The following is a 23,120-nucleotide window of genomic DNA, read 5'->3' as shown; positions in this document are numbered from 1 at the left end:
AGAATGGAGAAGGCTGGTGCATGAGTCAACATCGCAGTGCCCAAACAGTTCCCCACGGAGCTAAGGGACCAAGACAAGGCAAGGCAAAGTCCCAAATCCTGTGCCTTTTGAAGTTTGTCTCCATCCGGCTCAAGATAAGGCCCATCTAATGATGTTCTTGGTGTCTGATTGGAGGTCTCTTTGCCAGCTGTTTCTTGGTCAGCTTCTCTATCTCTTCCCCTGATGGTTCCAGTTCAAAGTCTGTCTGATGATACCTGACTCTGGTTTTTGTAGGGTGTGTCTGATCCATTCCCACCTCCTTCCAGTTTAGCTTACACTTTGTGTGTGTGCGTGAGTGCGTGCGTGCGTGTGTGTAGGCATGCTGGGTATAATTTACATTCAATGGCGAACATATGAATCAGAAAGCATTATTTGTAACAATTTTTATACATTGGATTTGTCAGTGGGTTTTTACTACCAATGTAAAATGATTCAGAAGTCAAATGAAATTTCACTGTAAAATGTGTTTCGGTTTGCTTTCATGTACTTACAATGTACATGATGCTTAAAAACACATACATAGTACAGAAACACAAGTTCAAACATGTGTATTCATTCACATCTTCAAAGATGGTTAATTTCAATTATCACATTGCATCAAATTATATCTATTATATGATATTAGGAAATAAATGACAGGGGAAGAAGGAAAAAAATACAGTAAAATATGTATTTTTTTCTAAAAAGGGGTGTGAGGTGTTCTAAAATCTTATGAAATTGAAAGATACCCAGTGTTCTGAAATATATTTAAAAGAAAAGAAAAGAAAAAAATAGAAGATAAAATAACAAATGTATGAGATAAATATGCATGATATTGAATGAGTTGCTATGAACAACCATGTAAAGCAAGATGACCAGTGTTAAAACGCACATGGTCAGGATATGACATCTTGTGTCTGTGTATGTTCAGTTCTAACAATTGTTCCACCGGATAGTCTGTTTTCATAACCACTGTGGATGTCTGATTACAACATACAATGATTAGCGCCTATGACATCAGTTTCAGTAGCTCAAGGAGGCGTCACTGTGTTCGGACAAATCCATATACGCTACACCACATCTGCCAAGCAAATGCCTGACCAGCAGCGTAACCCAACGCGCTTAGTCAGGCCTTCACTTCAATCTCATAGACTGGAATTCATCTGTAAAAACCTAACCAAATATTGTGTGTGCATGAAGAGGGGAAACTATTGAAAAAAAAGAAATAAATAAACATAATTTAAAACATATATGTATTAAAAATTAAAAAAAATGAGGGAGAGAATTTTCCAAACACTATAAATAGATTTCTCCAAACATTTGTTTATCTGCATAATCTTCAACCAGTGTAAACGCAGTGTGTGTGTGTGTGTGTGTGTGTGTGACAATAACTGAAAAATGTGGCCTGGAAGACATAATACTGGTGCCCAAACATGATCTGAATAAAGGGGTAAAGTATCTGAAGTGTTTACGAATCCCAATACATGTCGTCTTATTCTGAATTCCACAGGGCCTAGTATCCCTTGTCCCAGTCTAACACATTGAGAAGAGGTTGTCCAGACATGTATCGCTCCAGGTTCTTCACAAAACACTGCGCCACCTGTCAACAAGCAAAGACAAGAAAAAAAAACATGTACATCACCATGTTTTATGTGTCCACAGCATTTCTGAGTTTCTGGGTTTTTTTCTTCTTATATATGAAGAAGTAGGCTTTAAGATAGATCTATGGACAAACAGCACGAGTCAGTCAATGCGTTGTTATCAGCAAGGAAAAACCATTCAAGAGAATCTTGCGCTCTTCATCTCCTCCTCCAGCCTTCCACCCTGCCCTGAACTACCTTGCTCTGCTCACAACAGTCACTGCCACTCCTTCCCCACTCCCCGGCCACCATCCCTTCCCCACTCCCCGGCCACCATCCCTTCCCCACTCCCCGGCCACCATCCCTTCCCCACTCCCCGGCCACCATCCCTTCCCCACTCCCTGGCCACCATCCCTTCCCCACTCCCCGGCCACCATCCCTTCCCCACTCCCCGGCCACCATCCCTTCCCCACTCCCCAGCCACCATCCCTTCCCCACTCCCCTACTCCCCGGTCACCATCCCTTCCCCACTCCCCAGCCACCATCCCTTCCCCACTCCCCAGCCACCATCCCTTCCCCACTCCCCCCACTCCCCACTCCCCGGTCACCATCCCTTTCCCCCCACTCCCCAGCCACCATCCCTTCCCACTCCCCAGCCACCATCTCTCCCCACTCCCCGGCCACCATCCCTTCCCCACTCCCCGGCCACCATCCCTTCCCCACTGCCCCAGCCACCAACCATCCCTTCCCCACCATCTCTTCCCCACTCCCCGCCACCATCCCTTCCCCACCATCCCTTCCCCACTCCCCAGCCACCATCCCTTCCCCAGCCATCTCTTCCCCACTCCCCTGCCACCATCCCTTCCCCACCCATCCCTTCCCCACTCCCCAGCCACCATCCCTTCCCCACCATCCCTTCCCCACTCCCCGGCCACCATCCCTTCCCCACCATCCCTTCCCCACTCCCCAGCCACCATCCCTTCCCCACTCCCCAGCCACCATCCCTTCCCCACCATCCCTTCCCCACTCCCCAGTCACCATCCCTTCCCCACTCCCCGGCCACCATCCCTTCCCCACTCCCCTTCCCCACTCCCCAGCCACCATCCCTTCCCCACCATCCCTTCCCCACCATCCCTTCCCCACTCCCCGGCCACCACCTCCACCCACAAAAACATTTCCCTGTCTTTAACATATTTATAAACAAACAGTTCCTCTCAGCCAGTAGCTATGCTTGACAGACAATTATCCCTGACAAACACAAACACTCAGGCAGGCATGCTTGCAGACAAACTCAAAAACAACACTGAGTGCATGCACATGCTCACACTGACTGGTATATTAACAGGAGCAAGTCGGACCGAAGAACTGGGTTCAGAAAGTTGTCTTCTGGCCAGTATGAAATGTATCAACTGAGCTGGCATGATACAGTGTGTGTGTGGCAGACAGTTCCAGTATAATAATAATAGTAATGGATACTTATATATAGCACACTATCCAGAAATCTGCTCTAGGTGCTTTACAAAAACGCTTTTGTTAACATAAAACATTACATCTATGTTACATACACACACCAAAATGTGACTACACACACACACACACACACACACACACTGCATACATACATTTTAACATACATGTGTATTTAACAGCTACCCTAACACATACGCACACATTGGCAGGCACAAACTTACATAAACACACGCACGCACAATACACATTCATATACATGCATGTAGTTATGTACACATATATATGTATTCACACATAGTCAAGCACAGCTAACGCAAAGGAAGTGGACCTGCCACAATTGAACTTACTGCTGAGGGAAAAGGTAAGTTTTGAGACGAGATTTAAAAGAAGCGAGGGAATCAGAATGACGGAGGTTATCAGGGAGCTTGTTCCACGTCTTTGGCGATTGAAAAGAAAACGATCTGTGTCCATACGTCTTACTTCTGACGTGAGGTATCCTGAGAAGTTGAGTATCAGAGGAAGAACGGAGCTGGCAAGACGGGGTATAGATATGGAGGAGTTCAGAAAGATACTTGGGGCCAGATCTGTTGACTGCAGAAAAGGTCAGAGTGGATAGCTTATAGTCTATTTGATCAGAAACAGGCAACCAGTGGACAGACTGAAGGAGAGGAGAAACATGGTCAAATTTAGGCCCAACAAAGGTGAAAGATCTTTCTCTAAGCATTTCTGTAGATATATAAGAGTAATATTTTCATGAATGTTTGGAGTTCTTATTCATCAATTTCTGGCACAGTTTCTGCCCTCTGAATCTAGCATTTGGGCACCTTTAGCTTTGCCAGTGCAACTACCAAACGGCTGGGTGGTGTCATTTCAACTCAGCCTACAGTGGGAGGAGCACATGCACCCTTGTATGAAGATAAGAAATTTTGGTCCGTCAAACACTGATGGAGTTGCGGCCTTCGAGGTTTAGAACTATGGCATTTGGAGCCTTGTTATGACAACTTCACCTATTCCATTCAATGGGTTTTGTTTAGATTTGGTCAAAAATGACAGAGCACAAAGAATTACAAACAAGTATTCATTTCTGTCAATATCTGGCTGGTAAATGCCCTTTGGAATAGATTTTTGGTATTTGTGAACTCTGCCACCCATGGAAATGACATACATAGAAATCATATTTTATCCATCACACGAAAGAGTGAAAGAGAGGCTCTGTCAGGGGTCATACAGTAAGAACCACAATCTTATTTCTCTCAAAACTGCCTGTCGTATACAAATGGGCATATTTCTCTTTGACACATAAATGCATATTCTCACACACTCACACACACACACACACACACACATGCACACACAGGACAGAGAAATTACCAGATCTGGCACTGCTGCTCCAGACACGTGTGGTGTGATGACGACGTTGGGTAAGGTCCACAGTGGACTGTCAGCAGGCAGAGGTTCTTGGTTAAAGACGTCCAGTATCGCCCCGCCCAGCCAGCCCTCTCTGTCATAACACCATGCCGTGTTAACACTAGGAGGAAGGTGGCAGAATTTTTTTGTATTTTGTATTTCTTTTTATCACAACAGATTTCTCTGTGTGAAATTCGGGCTGCTCTCCCCAGGGAGAGCGCATCGCTATACTACAGCGCCACCCCACTTTTTTTTTTCCTGCGTGCAGTTTTATTTGTTTTTCCTATCGAAGTGGATTTTTCTACATAATTTTGCCAGGAACAACCCTTTTGTTGCCATGGGTTCTTTTACATGTGCTAAGTGCATGCTGCACACGGGACATCGGTTTATCGTCTCATCTGAATGCCGCTTACCTTCCAATACAGTGTCTGAGGGTTCAGGTTCCATTACTGGTCTTACCCTTTCTCTCAAGCTTGACTGGAAAATCAAACTGACTGTCCAGTCATTTGGATGAAAATATAAACTGAGGACCTGTGGCCACATAAGTGCTGTCTTCTGGCAGAATTCTGTTGAGGAAATCCACTATGACAGGTAAACAAGTAAATATATGCATGAACTTGAGGCCTGACTCGTGTATTATGTTATGCTGCTGGTAAAGCATCTGTCTAACACATGTGGTGCAGTGCATATGATGTGTCGGAACATACTTTAGTGATGCCTCCTTGAAAAGCTGAAACACCCTTGACTGCTGCTGATGAATACGCTTGTCAGTGAAGGCTGTCATCTCACTGTGATGAAACTTACAGGTCAGGGTATCAGTCATCATATTTTTTTTTTTTTTACTTCATCCTCATGGCATGTTCAGCAAAATCATTTATACCGCTTAAAAGTACAGTACAAGCTGTAAGATGACAACTTGAAATGAGGGTGCTTCATGCATAAGTAGTTGGGAGGGAATATACCAAAGGGAGGTCACTAGCTTAGATACTTTTGCTTCTGTCCCCCATGGCCGACTGGTACTTGGCACAGGACAGGAATCAGACCCCTGCCACAGTCTGCACTGGTGGGTCGTGGTATCTATGTTCAGATTAAATGTCATTTAAGCGGGTCCTGTTCCGATCCATGCCACACTCATCTCAGTCAGTGGGTTCAGTATAGTCCACAGCTGATGCGCACACCTGCCTGTTGGTGTTCTCTTTCTGACAGCACCTTGTGTTTCACTGTGTCCTCGTCTTTCTGGTCTCTGACCACCAGTAAACTGTTGTCCCAAGGACTGCCACCTTTGCATTGTGAACCAGCTCCAGTGCCTCGGGGACCCCCAGAGCTACACTGGCAAGAGCTTATGCTCCTGGTAGGGCCATCCAAATCGGACAGGATGAAGGGTGAAGGCCCGACAAAATGCAATCCATGGTCCTCCAGGTTGGAGGCAGGGCACAGGGCTAACCACCCGACACTTTCTTTTGGAAACAGCAACATAAGAAACTAACACGAGTGTGTGTGTGACTGGCCTCCACTGACCCAAAACAGACAAGAGTGGTGTTTTTTCATTGCTGTCTTACGTGCCAGATAGCATAATGGGCAGTTAAGTAAGTGTCCTGATCTTTAGAACCTCTTTGCAGTTTAAAGGAATGTCAGACCCCTGCTGGAGTCTGCACTAGTTGGGTCACTGTTAAGTATGTGTAATTAAATGGTAATTTACTGCATGCAAACTTTATCACAATATTCATAAAAATCTTCCTGGTGGTTGCAAATGATCATTCAAAGAAGTAACAGCAACCACTTGCAAAAAGATGCCGCAGTTAACACTAATTACACAATGGAAGTGCTGACTACAGAGAGAGAGCTGGAGGAAGAGAGTGACTTACCTGACAGCTCGTACAAGACTTTCATCACTGATGACATTTCCTCTGCCAATGTTGATCAGCACAGTTTTCTGTAAATAGAAGAAATAAAAATGGGCTGGGGGAGGGAGGATGGGATGAGAGACAAATATAAATTTATCTAAGCAAGATAATAATGTAAAATATATAATAATAATTTAAGTTTTCATTCAAAAATTATTATGTATGATTAAGGATTCCCCACCCCCCCTGTTTTATCCAAGTCTGTGCACAATTAATATTTAGTTTTTCAGCCCTGATATAAAGTGCATATTTAATATTCAGTTTTCAGCCCTGATATAATGTGCATAATTAACATTAGTTTTTCAGCCCCGATATAATGTGCATAATTAATGTTCACAGTTTTTAGCCCTGGTATAATGTGCATAATTAATACTTACAGTTTTCAGCCCTGGTATAATGTACACAATTGATATTTACGTTTTTTCAGCCCTGATATAATGTGTAGAATCAATATTTAGTTTTTCAGTCCTGGTATATTGTGCAGAATCAGTATTTACTGGGGTTTTTTCAGCCCTGATATAATGTGCAGAATAAATATCTACATTTTTTCAGCCTATATAAAATGTGCAGAATTAATATTTACTTTTTTAGCAGCCCTGATACAATGTGCAGAATCAATATTTATGTTTTTTATATAATGTGCAGAATCAGTATTTATGGTTTTTCAGCCATGATATAATGTGCAGAATCAGTATTTATGGTTTTTCAGCCATGATATGTGCAGAATCAGTATTTATAGTTTTTCAGCCATGATATAATGTGCAGAATCAATATTTATGGTTTTTCAGCCATGATATAATGTGCAGAATCAGTATTTATGGTTTTTCAGCCATGATATAATGTGCAGAATCAGTATTTATGGTTTTTCAGCAATGATATGTGCAGAATCAGTATTTATAGTTTTTCAGCCATGATATAATGTGCAGAATCAGTATTTATGGTTTTTCAGCCATGATATAATGTGCAGAATCAATATTTATAGTTTTTCAGCCATGATGTAATGTGCAGAATCAGTATTTATGGTTTTTCAGCCATGATATGTGCAGAATCAGTATTTATAGTTTTTCAGCCATGATATAATGTGCAGAATCAGTATTTATGGTTTTTCAGCCATGATATAATGTGCAGAATCAATATTTATGGTTTTTCAGCCATGATATGTGCAGAATCAGTATTTATGGTTTTTCAGCAATGATATGTGCAGAATCAGTATTTATAGTTTTTCAGCCATGATATAATGTGCAGAATCAGTATTTATGGTTTTTCAGCCATGATATAATGTGCAGAATCAGTATTTATGGTTTTTCAGCCATGATATGTGCAGAATCAGTATTTATAGTTTTTCAGCCATGATATAATGTGCAGAATCAGTATTTATGGTTTTTCAGCCATGATATAATGTGCAGAATCAATATTTATGGTTTTTCAGCCATGATATGTGCAGAATCAGTATTTATGGTTTTTCATCCATGATATAATGTGCAGAATCAGTATTTATGGTTTTTCAGCCATGATATGTGCAGAATCAGTATTTATAGTTTTTCAGCCATGATATAATGTGCAGAATCAGTATTTATAGTTTTTCAGCCATGATATAATGTGCAGAATCAGTATTTATGGTTTTTCAGCCATGATATAATGTGCAGAATCAATATTTATGTGTTTTCAGCCATGATATAATGTGCAGAATCAATATTTATGTGGGTTTTTTTTTTCAGCCATGATATAATGTGCAGAATCAATATTTATGGTTTTTCAGCCATGATATAATGTGCAGAATCAATATTTATGGTTTTTCAGCCATGATATAATGTGCAGAATCAGTATTTATAGTTTTTCAGCCATGATATAATGTGCAGAATCAGTATTTATAGTTTTTCAGCCATGATATAATGTGCAGAATCAATATTTATGGTTTTTCAGCCATGATATAATGTGCAGAATCAATATTTATGGTTTTTCAGCCATGATATAATGTGCAGAATCAATATTTATGGTTTTTCAGCCATGATATAACCCTGTGTGTTCAGCAGGACTACCAGCAACAAAATTTAATAAATAAATGAAAATGTAGGAACACGCCCCTCCTGTCCCTTTGTGTAAATCCATGTGCACTGTAGTTTTCACAGCTGTGTTCATACATGTACCATGCATGTGTGACACAAGGCACACGAGTGTTGACACAAGCTACACCCAGTCTCCAGCAGTCCTACCTTTCCCTGGCATTGTTTGAACACCTCCCCAGACAGCAGTCCTACCTTTCCCTGGCATTGTTTGAGCACCTCTCCAGACAGCAGTCCTACCTTTCCCTGGCATTGTTTGAGCACCTCCCCAGACAGCAGTCCTACCTTTCCCTGGCACTGTTTGAGCACCTCCCCAGACAGCAGTCCTACCTTTCCCTGGCACTGTTTGAGCACCTCCCCAGACAGCAGTCCTACCTTTCCCTGGCACTGTTTGAGCACCTCTCCAGACAGCAGTCCTACCTTTCCCTGGCACTGTTTGAGCACCTCCCCAGACAGCAGGTCACAGGAGGCAGGTGTGCTGGGCAGAATGTTGCACAGGTAGTCCACGTTCTGCAGCACTTCTCCCAGGTCCTTCACCCCTCTGGAGAACACGTGTAAAAACTCAATGGACATTGATGTCAGAAACGTTTCAGATCTCAAGTCATCTTCTATGGTGTCTTTGGACTGCAACTTTCCACAGTCTCCCCTGTCTGAATGTGGGCTTTTACATGTCAGACCTTTCTTTTTCCTCCATCCTGACATGAAGGCAGCCATATTATGGTATCAGTGGTGTGATTGCAGGGTATGTTTATGTTTCCATGACCCACTCTATGTCCACATGTACTCCCAAAACTAAATGGACTTCCATAACATCAGCATTCATCATCATCAAAAAAAAAAAAAAAAAAAAAAAGGAAAAAGGTCCCCTATTTCTATGGCTTCCATGCACTGCTCTCATGGTGACCTCAGTTTTTATTTCGCCTCCACTTTTATGTTTGTGGTGAGTTCCTGTTAACGACACTTGTTGTTGGCAGATTTCTTGGGGGACTGTCACTGGAGGGACTGTATTTTCCCCAACATTCCACAATCAAATCATCTTAGAGATTAAAAAAATAGAGAAAATCAAAAGGAAGATAGTTTCTGAAGACATGGAAGACATGGAAATGTCAATGAGGCACAATGATAAAACTAAAACAAGACACTATGGCAGAGAGACACAAGAGAGGAGAGAGAGAGAGAGAGAGAGAGAGAGAGAGAGGAGAAGAGAGTGATGTGTGTGTAGCGGTCGACTGGACATCCAAAAGACAGTCATCATCACCTGAAGTGGTCAACATGTGGCGAGGAAGAAGTGAGCTGATTGCGATTGACGGCCCACACGGTCATCCCCAGGAACTTGCATATCTCTGCCACTGCACTCCACAACCATTGGCCAATTTATATTATTATATATATATATATATAATTTTTTTTTAAAGTCAGTATGCACAAGCTCTGAAAGAACACAAATATGTGTGTACTCACTACCTGTTTTAATTTGTGCTTTCATATCTGTGAAACTGCATGTTTGGTGCATATCTGTTATGCATATGTGTGTGTATGTGTAAATGTGTGTCTACATTTTTTACATTTATTTGCTTATTTATCATCATTGTTGTCTTTTTTTAAAAATTTTTTTAATTTTTATCTATTTTATTATCATTATTATTATTAATTTTTTTAAAATTATATTATTATTATCTAGTTAGTTATTTAGTTATTCATTTATATATTTATTTATTTATTTTATTTTATTTTTTTGTACGCCTATAGTTGACTTCATCAAGTTTTTGCGCCTTATACATATTATTATTAGTAGTAATAGTTCTTTTTTTTATGTATTTATCTTCTTTTTTTCTTTTTTTTTCTCAAGGCCTGACTAAGCGCATTGGGTTACGCTGCTGGTCAGATGTGGTGTAGCGTATATGGATTTGTCCGAATGCAGTGACGCCTCCTTAAGCTACTGAAACTGAAACTGTTTAATTAGTTTTTTCATTGCTGATTTTGTAGTTGTTTTTCTATACAATATAACACCTTCTATATATTCAAACTGGTCTGGTACATACAACGTTCTTTATGTTTAAACTGGTCAAGTAAATATCATATTTTATATGTATTCAAACTAGTCAGGTTATAATTATTATCTGTTATATGTTCAAAACTGGTCAAGTATATAACACCTTTTACATGTTTAAACTGTTCTGGCACCTGTTACAATCTTTGTGTTCAAACTGGTCAAGTACATATTTCACATTATATGTTCAAACTGGTCAGGTGTATATACCATCTATGTTCAAACTGGTCAGGTGTATAGTATCTGCTATTTGTCGGACCTGGTTTAGTGGTTAGGTGTATATTATCTGTTACACGTTCAAACTGGTCAGGTGTGTGTGTTATTTGTTCGACGTGGTTAGGTGTATATTATCTGCAACATGTTCAACCTGGTCAGTCCATTTCTTGTCATGACATTTTTAATGGTATGTTTGTTAGAGCAAAATGAATGCAAAAGCTTGATGGGCAATAATAAAAGCATCATGACTAAGAATACAACACAACTCTGGTGCAAAAAGGACTCATCTTTCTTTAATATAAAAACCAAAAAAAAGCAACTTTACAAAACAAGAAAGGAGTGTTTTTAACAAAATCAGTCAATCAGATGTCACTCAGTCAATTAATCTATATGTTGCACACACACACACACACATGCGCACACACACACACACACGCACACACACACACACATACACACAAAGTTACATACCTCGTTTCCCTATGGTGCCATATCCAAGTATGCCAATGGATAAAGTGCTCAGTGGGCGGAAGACACTGAATGATTCCCTGTCCAAATCAAATGAATGTTAAATTACTCATGATCAGTAACCTCTCTCTCTCTAGTACTGGTTCATGTCTAATTCAGTCTCAGTGTTTGGTTATTTTCATAAATATGTACCAATAATGGAAATAAAAGCTATTCTTCTGGACAGTCTGTTCCAGCAGTTGCTCCTAGGCTGTTAATTTAATCCCATCTTTTCTGAGATATTGTGTTTGGCAGTCTGAAAACATCTGTTTTTTAATTACCTTAAACATGTATCTGTTTTTAATGATGGAAACTGCAAGTCTGGAAGCTCTGCACTGTTTCACTGTATATAAACTAAAAGCAAGGAGATATTAAGTTTACATGATCATATATTGTGATCATAAGGTAGCATTATTACATGTGTTGCAAGTCCACCATCAAATATTCCGAAAACAAATAAATAAAGTCAAACATATGATCTCAACAGCAAAAACAAACTTCTTGTCTTCTCAAGTTCTCGATGCCACATCCACCATATCTCTTTACTCTGTCATGTCAAATCTTCTCGGAACCGCAAAAAGGACTCCTCTTCCTTCTACCTACACTTTATCTGAACTCCCCAATGTCTTCTCCTCTTTCTTTTTCGACAAAGTCCAAAATATTCGTACCATCTTAGACCAAATGTCTTTCCAACCTGTTCATCCCGATCCTCAATTCAGCGTCACTCCTCTCCATTCCTTTAATCCATTGACTGAAACAGAAGTTCATGAAATCCTAAAAGAAATCACAGTACAATCCTGTGAGCTCGATCCTATACCAGCCTCGGTCTTTTCCCAATGTGTCTCACATCTTCTCCCCACAATCACTAATATTGTCAACTCATCCCTTCTCACTGGAACGTTTCCATCCACTTTCAAAACTGCAATCGTCCGGCCTCTTCTGAAGAAACCCAACCTTGACGCAAACATTTTGAAAAACTATCGACCAGTTTCTAATCTTCCATTCATGTCCAAACTCCTTGAAAAAGCAGCTTAACAACCACCTTTGTTTCAACAATCTCATCCACCCATTTCAGTCTGCCTATCGCGCTGACCATAGCACCGAAACCACTCTCCTCCACATTCTGAACAATCTACTGATAGTGTCCGACTCAGGAAAAATTTCCCTTCTCACTCTTCTCGACTTGTCAGCCGCCTTTGATACGATAGACCATTCAATCCTTCTTTCCCGTCTTCATTTTACATTTGGTATCAACGGCACTGTTCTAAACTGGTTCAAATCTTATCTCACTGATCGATTCCAGTCTGTCATTGTTGATCATTTCCAATCTGAACCCGTTAAAATCGAACATGGAGTCCCACAGGGATCTGTTTTAGGCCCAGTGCTCTTCACACTGTACACTGCTCCTCTCGCTGAAATTATCAACCGCCATAATATCAGTCATCATTCTTATGCTGATGACACTCAACTCCAGAAGAGTGATACCCCTGAAAAATTAATGTCGCTCTTGCAAGAAACATCCAACTGCTTCCTGGACATTCAAAACTGGATGACTCGAAATAAGTTACAATTGAACGCGGACAAAACTGAAGCAATGATCATAGGAACTAAACAAAAACTGTCTTCCATCACAATTGACACAATCAAACTTGGCAGTACATCCATCCCTCTTTCCACGTCAGTCAGGAACCTCGGTGTTGTCCTTGACAATACACTGTCCATGCAAAAATTTATCAGTCAGACATGTCAGTCCTGCTACTGTCAACTGCGACGCATAAGTGCCATCTGGAAATATCTGTCCACTGACGCAACATTTAGACTTGTCGTTTCTCTCATTCTCTCTCGCCTTGACTACTGTAACTCTCTATTGTCTGGTATGCCTGCTTCATCCATTCAGTCCCTTCAGCGCATACAAAACTCTGCTGCCTGACTCGTCCTCAGAAAGAAAAGATCTGAGCACATCACTCCTCTTTTGCAACGTCTCCACTGGCTCCCTGTCTCACACCGAATAAAGTACAAGATCAGCACTCTATGTTATAGATGCATTCACAAAACTGCCCCTTCCTATCTCTGCGGCTGCCTTCACCTCTACACTCCATCTCGCTCACTACGATCGGCCTCGGATCCACTCTGTTTACGCATACCCAGATTCAAACACTTGACTGTTGGCCGCCGTTCTTTCTCTGTTTCTGGACCTTCCGATTGGAATGAACTTCCTTTTTCGCTTCATCAAGTCTCCACACTCAGCTCTTTCAAGTCTGGCCTTAAAACCCACCTCTTCCCAAAATAGCCTCCCTTGCCTGCCCTTCCTTGTCTTTAGTTTCTACAGTATTAGAGTTATGCATGCGTGTGATTGACTGGTGCGAAAGCGCTTTGATTTGTCTCTGCACAAGATCCAGCGCTACATAAATACCATTATTATTATTATTATTATTATTATAAGCGAAATGTGTGTGTGTCTGTGTCTCTGTATATGTGTGTGTTTGTGTTGATGCATGTGTGCACACTTGGACAAATGTGTGAAAGCCCTGACATACTCAGACACATGCATGCATGTATGTATGTATGTATGCAGTTAAAGTGTCCAAAATTACTATAAAAAAGAAGATTCATTGAAAGAGATACATATATAGATGGTCAGTATTTGAATAAAAGTAAGTTATATTATGTGAACCAATGAAAGTCATAAGCAACACACACACACACACACACATAAGTGCACACACTTGAATTTGAAAGCAAGGGATTATCATTATTTTCTTTCTTTATATATTGTTGTTGTTGCTTTAACTGCAAGTACAACAGTATACAACAGCAGTAAGAGCAGAAACAAATAATACTGAGTGAAACAAAACGATATTCATGATTATATTTACTTTTTTTAAATATTACAAAATAGAACAACAGTTAATAAACTATAGCCCCAAACTCAAGCAAAACCAAATATGAAACATTTTCCAATATAAAATGAAAGAAATCAACATCAGCAAAACTGACAAATTTGACAATGCACAGAGTTCATGAGACTCTCCAGTCATTCTTCTGCAAAATGAAGGAACAGCTTACTTGGTGAATTCTTTCCTCTGTTGAGCAGCATTCATCCCAGCAAAGTTTTTCTCTCGGGCAATGATTTGTCCGATTACATATTCCCCCATGATGTCATCATAGGCTGCACCAGATCGTGTCACGATGACATCGTTTGACTGCAATCACATTTATTGCATATACTATAATGCTTTCTTTTTCTTTTAATGAAAGAAAGCTAAACAAAACAAAATGAAATGACCAGACCACACACACACAAAAACCAACTTAATTAAAATACAAAACAGTTAAATTTGCCTTCTCTATACTGTTTGGGATGGAGGTTGAGAGGGGGAAGAAGTATCTATAGTTTAAGACATTATTTGAAATAATCGGCTCTTAGGGAGTGATACACTGCTTCTGTCCAACATATGTGGCAATATCCATAGTTTAAGATATTATTTGAAATAATCAGCTTGATACACTGCTTCTGTCCAACATCTGTGGCAGTATCTATAGTTTAAGATATTATTTGAAATAACTGGCTCTTACGGAGTGATACACTGCTTCTATCCAATGTCTGTGGCAGTATCTATAGTTTAAGATATTATTTGAAATAATTGGCTCTTACGGTGTGACACACCGCTTCTGTCCAACATCTGGGGCAGGAAATGTCACAAAGCTTCTCAACATGTACTTTGGTTTTTCTCAACCAAAACTGGATATGAACTGAAAGTGAATTTTTTGGTTCTGTTTTGTCCGAGAATCATGATGAACTAATCTATACAAAAGGAGGTGATAGGGTTCAGAGAGTTCCCATTGTTACAGGGACTTCAGAAAACCTTACTTTTGTCTGATCCAACTTCACCAAATTCTCCACACCTGCAAGGAAACACAGAAAGTGTCATGTACCTGTGGGTACAATGTGGAATCTTCACACCACACACTGCCTCTTGTTTGACCCCCCTCCACTCCTATCTAATACCCCACCCCCAACCCAATCCACTGTCCTCTGTACTTCTCCACAATACTGTCGCATTCTGTGTTCAGAAGGGAATAGTCCAACTTGATCAAGTTGATGTTTCAGTTGATCCTTTTCACCATTTTTGCTAAAAGAGTGATGGCCTAGAGGTAATGCGTCCGCCTAGGAAGCGAAATAATCTGAGTGCGCTGGTTCGAATCACGGCTCAGCCGCTGATATGTTCTCCCCCTCCACTAGACCTTGAGTTGTGGTCTGGGCGCTAGTCATTCGGATGAGACGATAAACCGAGGTCTGGTGTGCAGCATGCACTTAGCACACATAAAAGAACCCAAGGCAACAAAAGGGTTGTTCCTGGCAAAATTCTTTAGAAAAATCCACTTCAATAGGAAAAACAAATAAAACTGTATGCAGGAAAAAATACAAAAAAATTGGGTGGTGCTGCAGTGTAGTGATGCGCACACCCTGAGGACAGCAACCCGAATGTCACACAGAGAAATCTGTTGTGATAAAAAGAAATACAAAATACAAAAAAATACAAAACAAAATAAAAGGATGATAGAATCAAACAAAGTTTAATGTGAATCTCTCGGTGAGAAAAGGTGAATTAAATAACTTAAATGACTGGTTACAATGATAATCTCAGATATCAGATGTGTGTGTGTGTGTGTGTGTGTGTGTGTGTAGTGTGTAGTGTGTGTGTGAGAGAGAGAGAGAGAGATACTGCCATTGACACTGACACTATTTTATTGTCCATTCAGCGTTAAGGTCCTTTAGACAATGGGGGGAGGGGACAAATGGAATGACAATTGCAATGAATGAAATACATTTGTTTTTAATCCATGGTCACACACACACACACACAGAGGGAGAGAGAGAGAGAGAGAGTGTGTTTGTTTGTGTGCATGCATGTGTACATGTATACATATGTGTGTGGTGTGTGTGTGTGCAGAATATATTTTTGCTATGTACATCTGTGTGCATCCGCATAGTACATTATGTACCAGTCCATGTTACACATCAACAGTGCATCTCAAGTGCATAAACACACATACACACACACACCGATACACACACAAGCATGCAATCACACACACACACACACACACACACAAGTATCCATGCACACACTCACACACACATGGTCACCTTCATCCCTCTGTTTCTCTCTTTCTCCTCCCTCTCCACTTTTTGTTTGTTTGGTTTTTTTTTGTTTAATGTAACTCAGAGTGGTAAAGACATGAAACTGAAGAATTCTACTACTGGTGTGCATAAAGCTTCATTGCGCATCACCCGACATAATGTGTACAGTAAGAAAGGTAAACAATGCTGTGTACAGGAGACACAAACAGAGTCACCTGCCCATGTGGTCTGTGCCCACTTGAGGTTGGGCACAGCACTGGTGGTCAGCCATTGCTGCAGGGCATCCGCGTCACACAGAATCACCTCCACCTCCTCCAGCTGTTTTCTCCTCTCCTCTGATAGCACACCTTCGCTGACATCTTTATGAAACACACACACACACACACACAGAGCACATATTTGCAAAAAAGCAATGGTTCCCTGGGTAAGAAAATATGCCTAGAACATCATGATGTTTAAATGTAGTTAAAGAGACAAACTATTTTCTTGCAGCAGCTTTGGTTAAAAAAAAAAAAAAAAAAAAAAAAAAGGGGGGGGGGGGGGAATTAAAACAGCAAACATAACTTGGATTAACCTAACATTTAAAAACCTAACATCCATGGCACTGCTTGTGTTATGTTAGTTTTATTTCTCTATATGTAACATTTTCAGCAGCAGCAGCATGTGTTCATGTGTGTGTGTGTGTGTGTGTGTGTGTGCTCACGTATATATATTCCTCTCACACGTTGAAGCAAGATGGTAAATTTATCACTACGTACACGTGTGCACATATATTGTACGGTTTCAGACGTTTACCAAACAGCACTATGGGCCTTATTTTTTTGTTTATTTGTTTTTTGCGAAAACAAAAGTCTATGCCAGGTAAATAATCCCACATTACTGTGCACAAAGTAGCCACGTTGTGAAGCCTGAGACCTGATGATGACACCAGTGCCATGACACCAGAGTGTCTCTATAAAGCTCGTTCTGTCTTCCAAATTTTTTGTATCCATAACGAACTGATCAGATGTGTACCATTGAATGGGAGATCTTCCACTGTGATGGACGCAAGCTGCCTCTGTAAGGATCTGGCAAGGTCCGAAATCACGGAGGCCACAAACACACGGGAAACAGCTCGACTCGCCATCGCCGCCACAAGTCGTGTACAGTTGTCTCCCGTCGTTCTGAGGATCTTCAGTTTCAAAGGACGTTGACGCGAGACCTCGGGTTATCGTCAGGTTAGTGTTTATATCGTCTGATCCGAATGACTGGCATCCAATCCACCAATCAGCGTGGTCTATTGGAGTGGAGGAAAACTGAACAATTTTAAAGTGTAAGACATAAAATTATAATTGTTGCACTATTGTGCAATGGCTTACACATTTGTATTTGTACTCTGGCTTCTTCCATATCTGTGAAACTGCGTGTTTGGTGCATATCTGTAATGCATGTGTGGGTGTATGTGTGAATGTGTGTCTTCATGTTTTACATTTATTTGCTTATTTATCATCATTGTTGTCTTATTTATTTATCTATTTATTTATTTATTGTTATTATTATTATTATTATTACTACTACTACCCCTTTTTTATATATTATAATTATTATTTATTTACTTATTTATGTACGCTTATCTATTATTTATTCACCTTTTTTTCTCAAGGCCTGAATAAGCGCGTTGGGTTACACTGCTGGTCAGGCATCTGCTTGGCAGATGTGGTGTAGCGTATATGGATTTGTCCGAACGCAGTGACACCTCCTTGAGCTACTGAAACTGAAAACTTCTACCGAGCATTGTATAACAAGGGAAAACTTCCCGACAGGCTGCCCGCGAGCGAGGATCGCCGCCAATGTCCAGCCTGTGTCATTGGGTGTCCGACCTCCAAGCACACACCGCAGCCCCGTATATATTGAGCCTACATTGTAGGTTTTGGTACTTTTTGTAATGCAAGACAGAAAAGGAACATAATTACATAAGATGAAACCATGCGACCATCATTGTGTAATCCATTGCACAATAGTGCAGAAATTATGATTTTATGTCGTTAGACTTTAAAATTTGTCAATTTCTGCACCATATGAGTGCAATGGCTTACACATATGGGTGACTGTTTGACAGTCGCATGGGTTCAGCAAGTGAGAGAAGAGGATAGAACTGAACATGAGATACAGAAATATAGAAACACAGAGCTATGTAAAAATGTAACAGAAACACGGACGGATAGCAGAAAAAGGACATGTATAAACATATGCTGGAGGACATGCACAAGCAATACCAACTGGCAAACGAGACGGACACAAGAGAACGAACGAAAGGAAAGTACTGAACAGACCGTCAGTCAGTGACGATAACAGCGTCCTGAATCATCTTGGATTCCACACCCGTCACAGTCTCCTGTGGGAGGATCCTGACGTAATGTCTGAAATGTCGTGTAGCTGGTGGCTGTGGCACGTGTTGACCCCAGCGGTGCGGTCACCCCGGCCTCATGCAGAATGTTAGTGATCCACCTTCTGACCATTGCTAGTTTCACGGGTTTGAAGGTGAAAGGGGAAACAATGAGTTGCGAACCCTGTCGTTGATCCGCTGTCCGGCACACGTATTCTGACACATAGGTGATGGGACACAAGTTTTTATTCTCACACACTTTGAGCTTGACCGGTGGAGATCTGAGAGATGGTCTGTCCGTCTTAGAACCGAAAGCCGCTTGCAACAACACACAACTGGAACTGACATGACACAGAGAACTATCCACCAAAAACAGAAGGAGATCACTCACTCTTAGCTGTGTAAGCAGCAAGCATGAACACGACCTTGTAAATCAGTTTGTCCAAGGGTAGATGTTGTGCAGGGTGCCACTTGGATAAATGCAACAATACAGTCCCAATATCCCAGGTGGGCACAACTTGTACAGAAGGTTTTTTTTTTATATATTAAAAACACCTTTGATAAGCCTATAGGTATAGGTTTGTGTGTTTCTAAAATGGAAGAAATCGCTGAACGATGCGCGTTAAGGGTCCTCCATGACAGTCCCTTATCAAACAGGTACTGTAGCATCGTTTCTACAGAAACGGTAGCTGTGTCCAGAGACTGGTCAGCACAGAACCGCTGCCACTCACGCCACACAGCTTGGTATTGTCGACAGGTACTCCCACGCCAACTGCCCTCGAGCACCTCAGAGGTGGCCAATGGAAGGTGAAGCCCTGTGGCTGACCGCATATGGGCCATACTGTCAGCCTGGGAGCTTCCAGGTTCTTGAATGGCCGGCCTGTCGCTGTGTTGATCAGGAGACCCGACGACATCGGGATCCTGTGCGGCGTGTCGTATAGTAGCTCCATCATCATCGGCATTCAAGGGGAGTCACTCCAGCAGGAGACTATCAGTAGCATCCTGGAGTGAGTTTCCCTTAACTTGTTCACCACTGTTGGCACCAGAGTGGGCGGTGGGAAGGCGTAGAGCAGGAGAAAGGTCCAGGGCTGGGTGAGGGCATCCACCACATACGCCTGGCTGTCCCCCAATTGTAGGGACATGTATCGGTGAAGCTGTGCCGTCTCCCTGGACGCAAAGAGGTCGATGTGGGGCCTGGCAAACCAGTGAAAGATTTTCTGGACCACATGAGGAGACAGGTGCCACTGCGTGTCTTTGTCGCGTGACAGGGAGTCGGCTATGGTATTGGCATTCCCTCCACACACACCGGGATTAAAGTGATCCTGTTGCGCCGACACCACAACAACATGGCAAGCCAGTTGGCTTTGTAGGGCAGCAAGGTGGTCATCCCGTCTGGCAGAAGTGTCGCTGAGAGGGAAGATAGTGTCACGGGACTGTGACCTGAAGGTGGCAGCTTGGTCGTGTGATGTGTATGATGACACAATTTTATTTGCGTGCACACCTCTCCAGTTCCCACCTGAGACCAGCCCCCTGGTGTGTGTCCAGAGTTGCTGGGCTTGTTCCAAAGGTACCCTGCCTTGCCGTGCTTTGCTTATGGCCACACGCGTCCCACTGAGCTGGAAACCACACAAAGCTGGGATGTCGGCAAAAGGGTCGTGGTTCCCAGTTGTGCTCTCGTCGTCTGTCAGATCTTCCAAAATGGATGAGAGCGGGGTTGACCCATCGGCCCGTGTGTTTACTGCCGTGGTCAAAACTGGGGCGGATGAAATTTGGGGAGGGAGGAATGGTGGATGGACGCCATTCGCAGAAAGCAGGCTGGCTGGCTGCGTTGTCAGTGTGACTCATCACACCTGCATAACCCCAAGATGTGGAGGGGTATGAGATTGTGGCTGAGACACTGTGTTGCCTGGCAGTAAGTGCTGGCTCATCATAGCTGTGTTAGCAGGAAGTGAAGCGGTCACCTGGCCTGTCACATATACTGACGAAGTTGACATTGGTATATGGCTATGCCCACCAAGTGGCAGAGGCATGAGAGCAGATGCCGCAGTGGTGCAGAGAGCCAAACTCACATCCACAGACTGGGCCAGAGTGGCTGAAGCTGTGGATGTGGACACTGTGGCAGGCACCACGGGGGTAATCACTGAGCCTGGTGCCTGCATTCTCACTGTTGCAACATGAATTGAGACATTTGCCTCCACACAGCATCGGAGATAGCCTGAAGTTGTCTTTGGTTTGAACCAGTATCTGCGGGTGCTGCTGCCTCCTGCACAGACACATTTTCCACGGATGAATCGCTACACACAGAGTCCATAGGGTCCTGTGAATGGAGTTGAGCACAGTTGAAGTTAGTGTTAGAGGTATCCATGATGGCGTCGCTGAAACTGAATGAGTATTGCAAAAAGCGCCAAAACCTACAATGTAGGCTCAATATATGTGGGGCTGCGATGTATGCTGGGAGGTCGGACACCCAATGACACAGGCTGGACATTGGTCACTTGGCCACCAACACAGCGGGAGCGGTGATCCTCACTCGCGGGCAGCCCATTGTGAAGTTTTTCCCTCGTTATACAAAGCTCGGTAGCTCATATGGTGCAGAAATTTCCTTCCCTCAGATTCTCTCGCTTCATCGGTAGATGTGTTGCCACAAGGCCACCCCTCCACATTGAAGCAGTGTCAGTATGAGAATCAGTAGCTCAGTCAAGGACAAATCCATATACGCTACACCACATCTGCAAAGCAGATGCCTGACCAGCAGCGTAACCTAACGCGCTTAGTCAGGCCTTGAGAAAAAAGAAACAGAAATAAAGATGAAATAAAATAAAAACAAATAAATAAATAGATAAACAGAAATAAAGATGAAATAAAATAAAAACAAATAAATAAATAGATAAATAAATAGTTAAAGATAAAAAAAGAAGAAAAAAAAGATTTTTTTTTTAATTAAAGAAAATTGAATAAAAAGACAACGTTGATAATAAATAAACAAATAAGCAAATCGATGAAATAAATGCAACACACACACACACACTTGTGTAACAGATGTCAGTGCAGGGTTGTAATTGCAGTGGCGCTTGCGTACTCCTGTATTTATGTCAGTGCATTGAATGTATTAATTTTGGTAGAGATATTGTGTGTAAGTGTCTGTGTGTGTGTTTGTGTGTGTCACAGACAGAGACAGACAAAATGTTAGTGAGAAAGAAAGGATCAGTAACTATGATCATTCACATTGTTGCTGTAATGAGCATTTCGCCAGAGAGTTCAGTTCAACGACCTATTCTTATTCAGGATGTCTGGTTCATGGTCTTGGCATTGTTCACTGTTTTTGCGCGGCCCGAGTGGGAAGTTGTTCAAGTGCATGAATTCATGGTCAGCCTTGTTAGCTTTTATATCATTTATTTATCACAACACGGACAACAGATCGAAAGCTCTCAGTATCCAGCTACAGAGTACAGCAGAGTTTCGGTTTGGTTGATCACACTATGGGTCATTCAGTTTGACCTGCTTACCATGAAACCAATGAGTCATTTTTGAAATAAATGGGTCAAGAAAAAAAACTTCACTTTCTTCCTCCCCCACTAACACTGTGGGCTCCACACTGCTGTGCATAATGTGTAGGTATACATACTTCCATCTGTACATCAAGTTGTGTGTAACACTCTTTTGCATGTGAAATGTTTAATGTGTGTGTGTGCACCTGTGCACGGTGTACATGATGTGTGCAGTGCATGTGTGTGTACGTGTGTGTGTCACTTACACCTGTGTGATGTCCTGCAATTCCAAGTTGAGAATTACTGAATCTTCACAATTGTCCAGTGTCTCAGTGTATGCGCAGTTGTTCATAAGCACACATGCATGAGTGGTAGCCATGTGGATGTTGTGCCTTCAGACAGACGTCAGGAAACAGATAGTGTGATAAAATGGAGTGGGCAGTAAGTGTTCTGGTGAAATCCGTCTTCCTGGTAGACCTTTCCCTGACAGAGACTGCATTTCCCAAGCTGTCTGTAATTTGGTTCTGTTCAAGCTCTGAGCCGGATATCTGCTTTCTGACTTTATCTCTCTGTGTCACATACACATGCACACACTTTAGCACACACACACACACACACTGGCACAAATAAACGCACAAATATATAGTGCTTTATGTTTTATATAGGTGTAATTGTTTGTTGTTGTTGTTTTCTTTTTCCCCCCATGTTTTTAGTCTGAAATTGTCTGGCACTGTGTTCCGCCTCATTTCACAACACGGCAGTGACAATATATGGCTTTGTGTTACCGTTGCTGGTTCTTGGTGCAAGTTTTGATCTCTTTGCAGTATTCATCTAATCGGTAATGCAGCATGTTAGAGGAACGGTAATAACTTTTTTTTTTTTTTAGTTTGAAACTGCAGTCACGAT

General features: G+C 41.8%; 1 protein-coding gene across 2 annotated transcripts; it reads right to left on the bottom strand.

Annotated features, from left to right (window-relative positions):
• Positions 1–576: 576 nt before the first annotated feature.
• LOC143299609 (glyoxylate/hydroxypyruvate reductase A-like) lies at positions 577–17,503 on the bottom strand. 2 transcript variants are annotated; one of them, XM_076612900.1, is made up of 11 exons: positions 17,376–17,503; positions 16,577–16,720; positions 15,087–15,121; positions 14,282–14,418; positions 11,180–11,256; positions 9,701–9,791; positions 8,887–8,983; positions 8,683–8,706; positions 6,341–6,408; positions 4,440–4,569; positions 577–1,618 (listed from the first exon to the last, which is right to left on the bottom strand). In XM_076612900.1, exons 1-11 carry the CDS (start codon positions 17,485–17,487, stop codon positions 1,532–1,534), a joined length of 1,002 nt encoding a protein of 333 aa, XP_076469015.1. In that variant the 5' UTR covers positions 17,488–17,503; the 3' UTR covers positions 577–1,531. The 2 variants fall into 2 exon arrangements, with proteins under 2 accessions (XP_076469015.1, XP_076469014.1); XM_076612899.1 differs by lacking the exon at positions 8,683–8,706 and having other exon boundaries at positions 8,863–8,983.
• Positions 17,504–23,120: the final 5,617 nt, after the last annotated feature.

The sequence above is a fragment of the Babylonia areolata genome, chromosome 25, assembly GCF_041734735.1.
Source record: "Babylonia areolata isolate BAREFJ2019XMU chromosome 25, ASM4173473v1, whole genome shotgun sequence".
Classification (NCBI taxonomy): Eukaryota; Metazoa; Mollusca; class Gastropoda; order Neogastropoda; family Buccinidae; genus Babylonia; species Babylonia areolata.
The sequence above is the reverse complement of the archived record's forward strand: the minus strand, read 5'-3'. Positions and strand labels throughout refer to the sequence as shown.

Excerpts from the sequence above, each read along its gene's own strand:
- LOC143299609 (XM_076612899.1), bottom strand. The coding sequence starts at position 17,487 with ATGGCGAGTCGAGCTGTTTCCCGTGTGTTTGTGGCCTCCGTGATTTCG. Across the intron at positions 15,122-16,576 it reads GGCACAGACCACATGGGCAG|GTGTGGAGAATTTGGTGAAG; the intron begins GTGACTCTGTTT and ends GTTTCCTTGCAG. Across the intron at positions 4,570-6,340 it reads AGTCTTGTACGAGCTGTCAG|AGAGGGCTGGCTGGGCGGGG; the intron begins GTAAGTCACTCT and ends GTGTTATGACAG.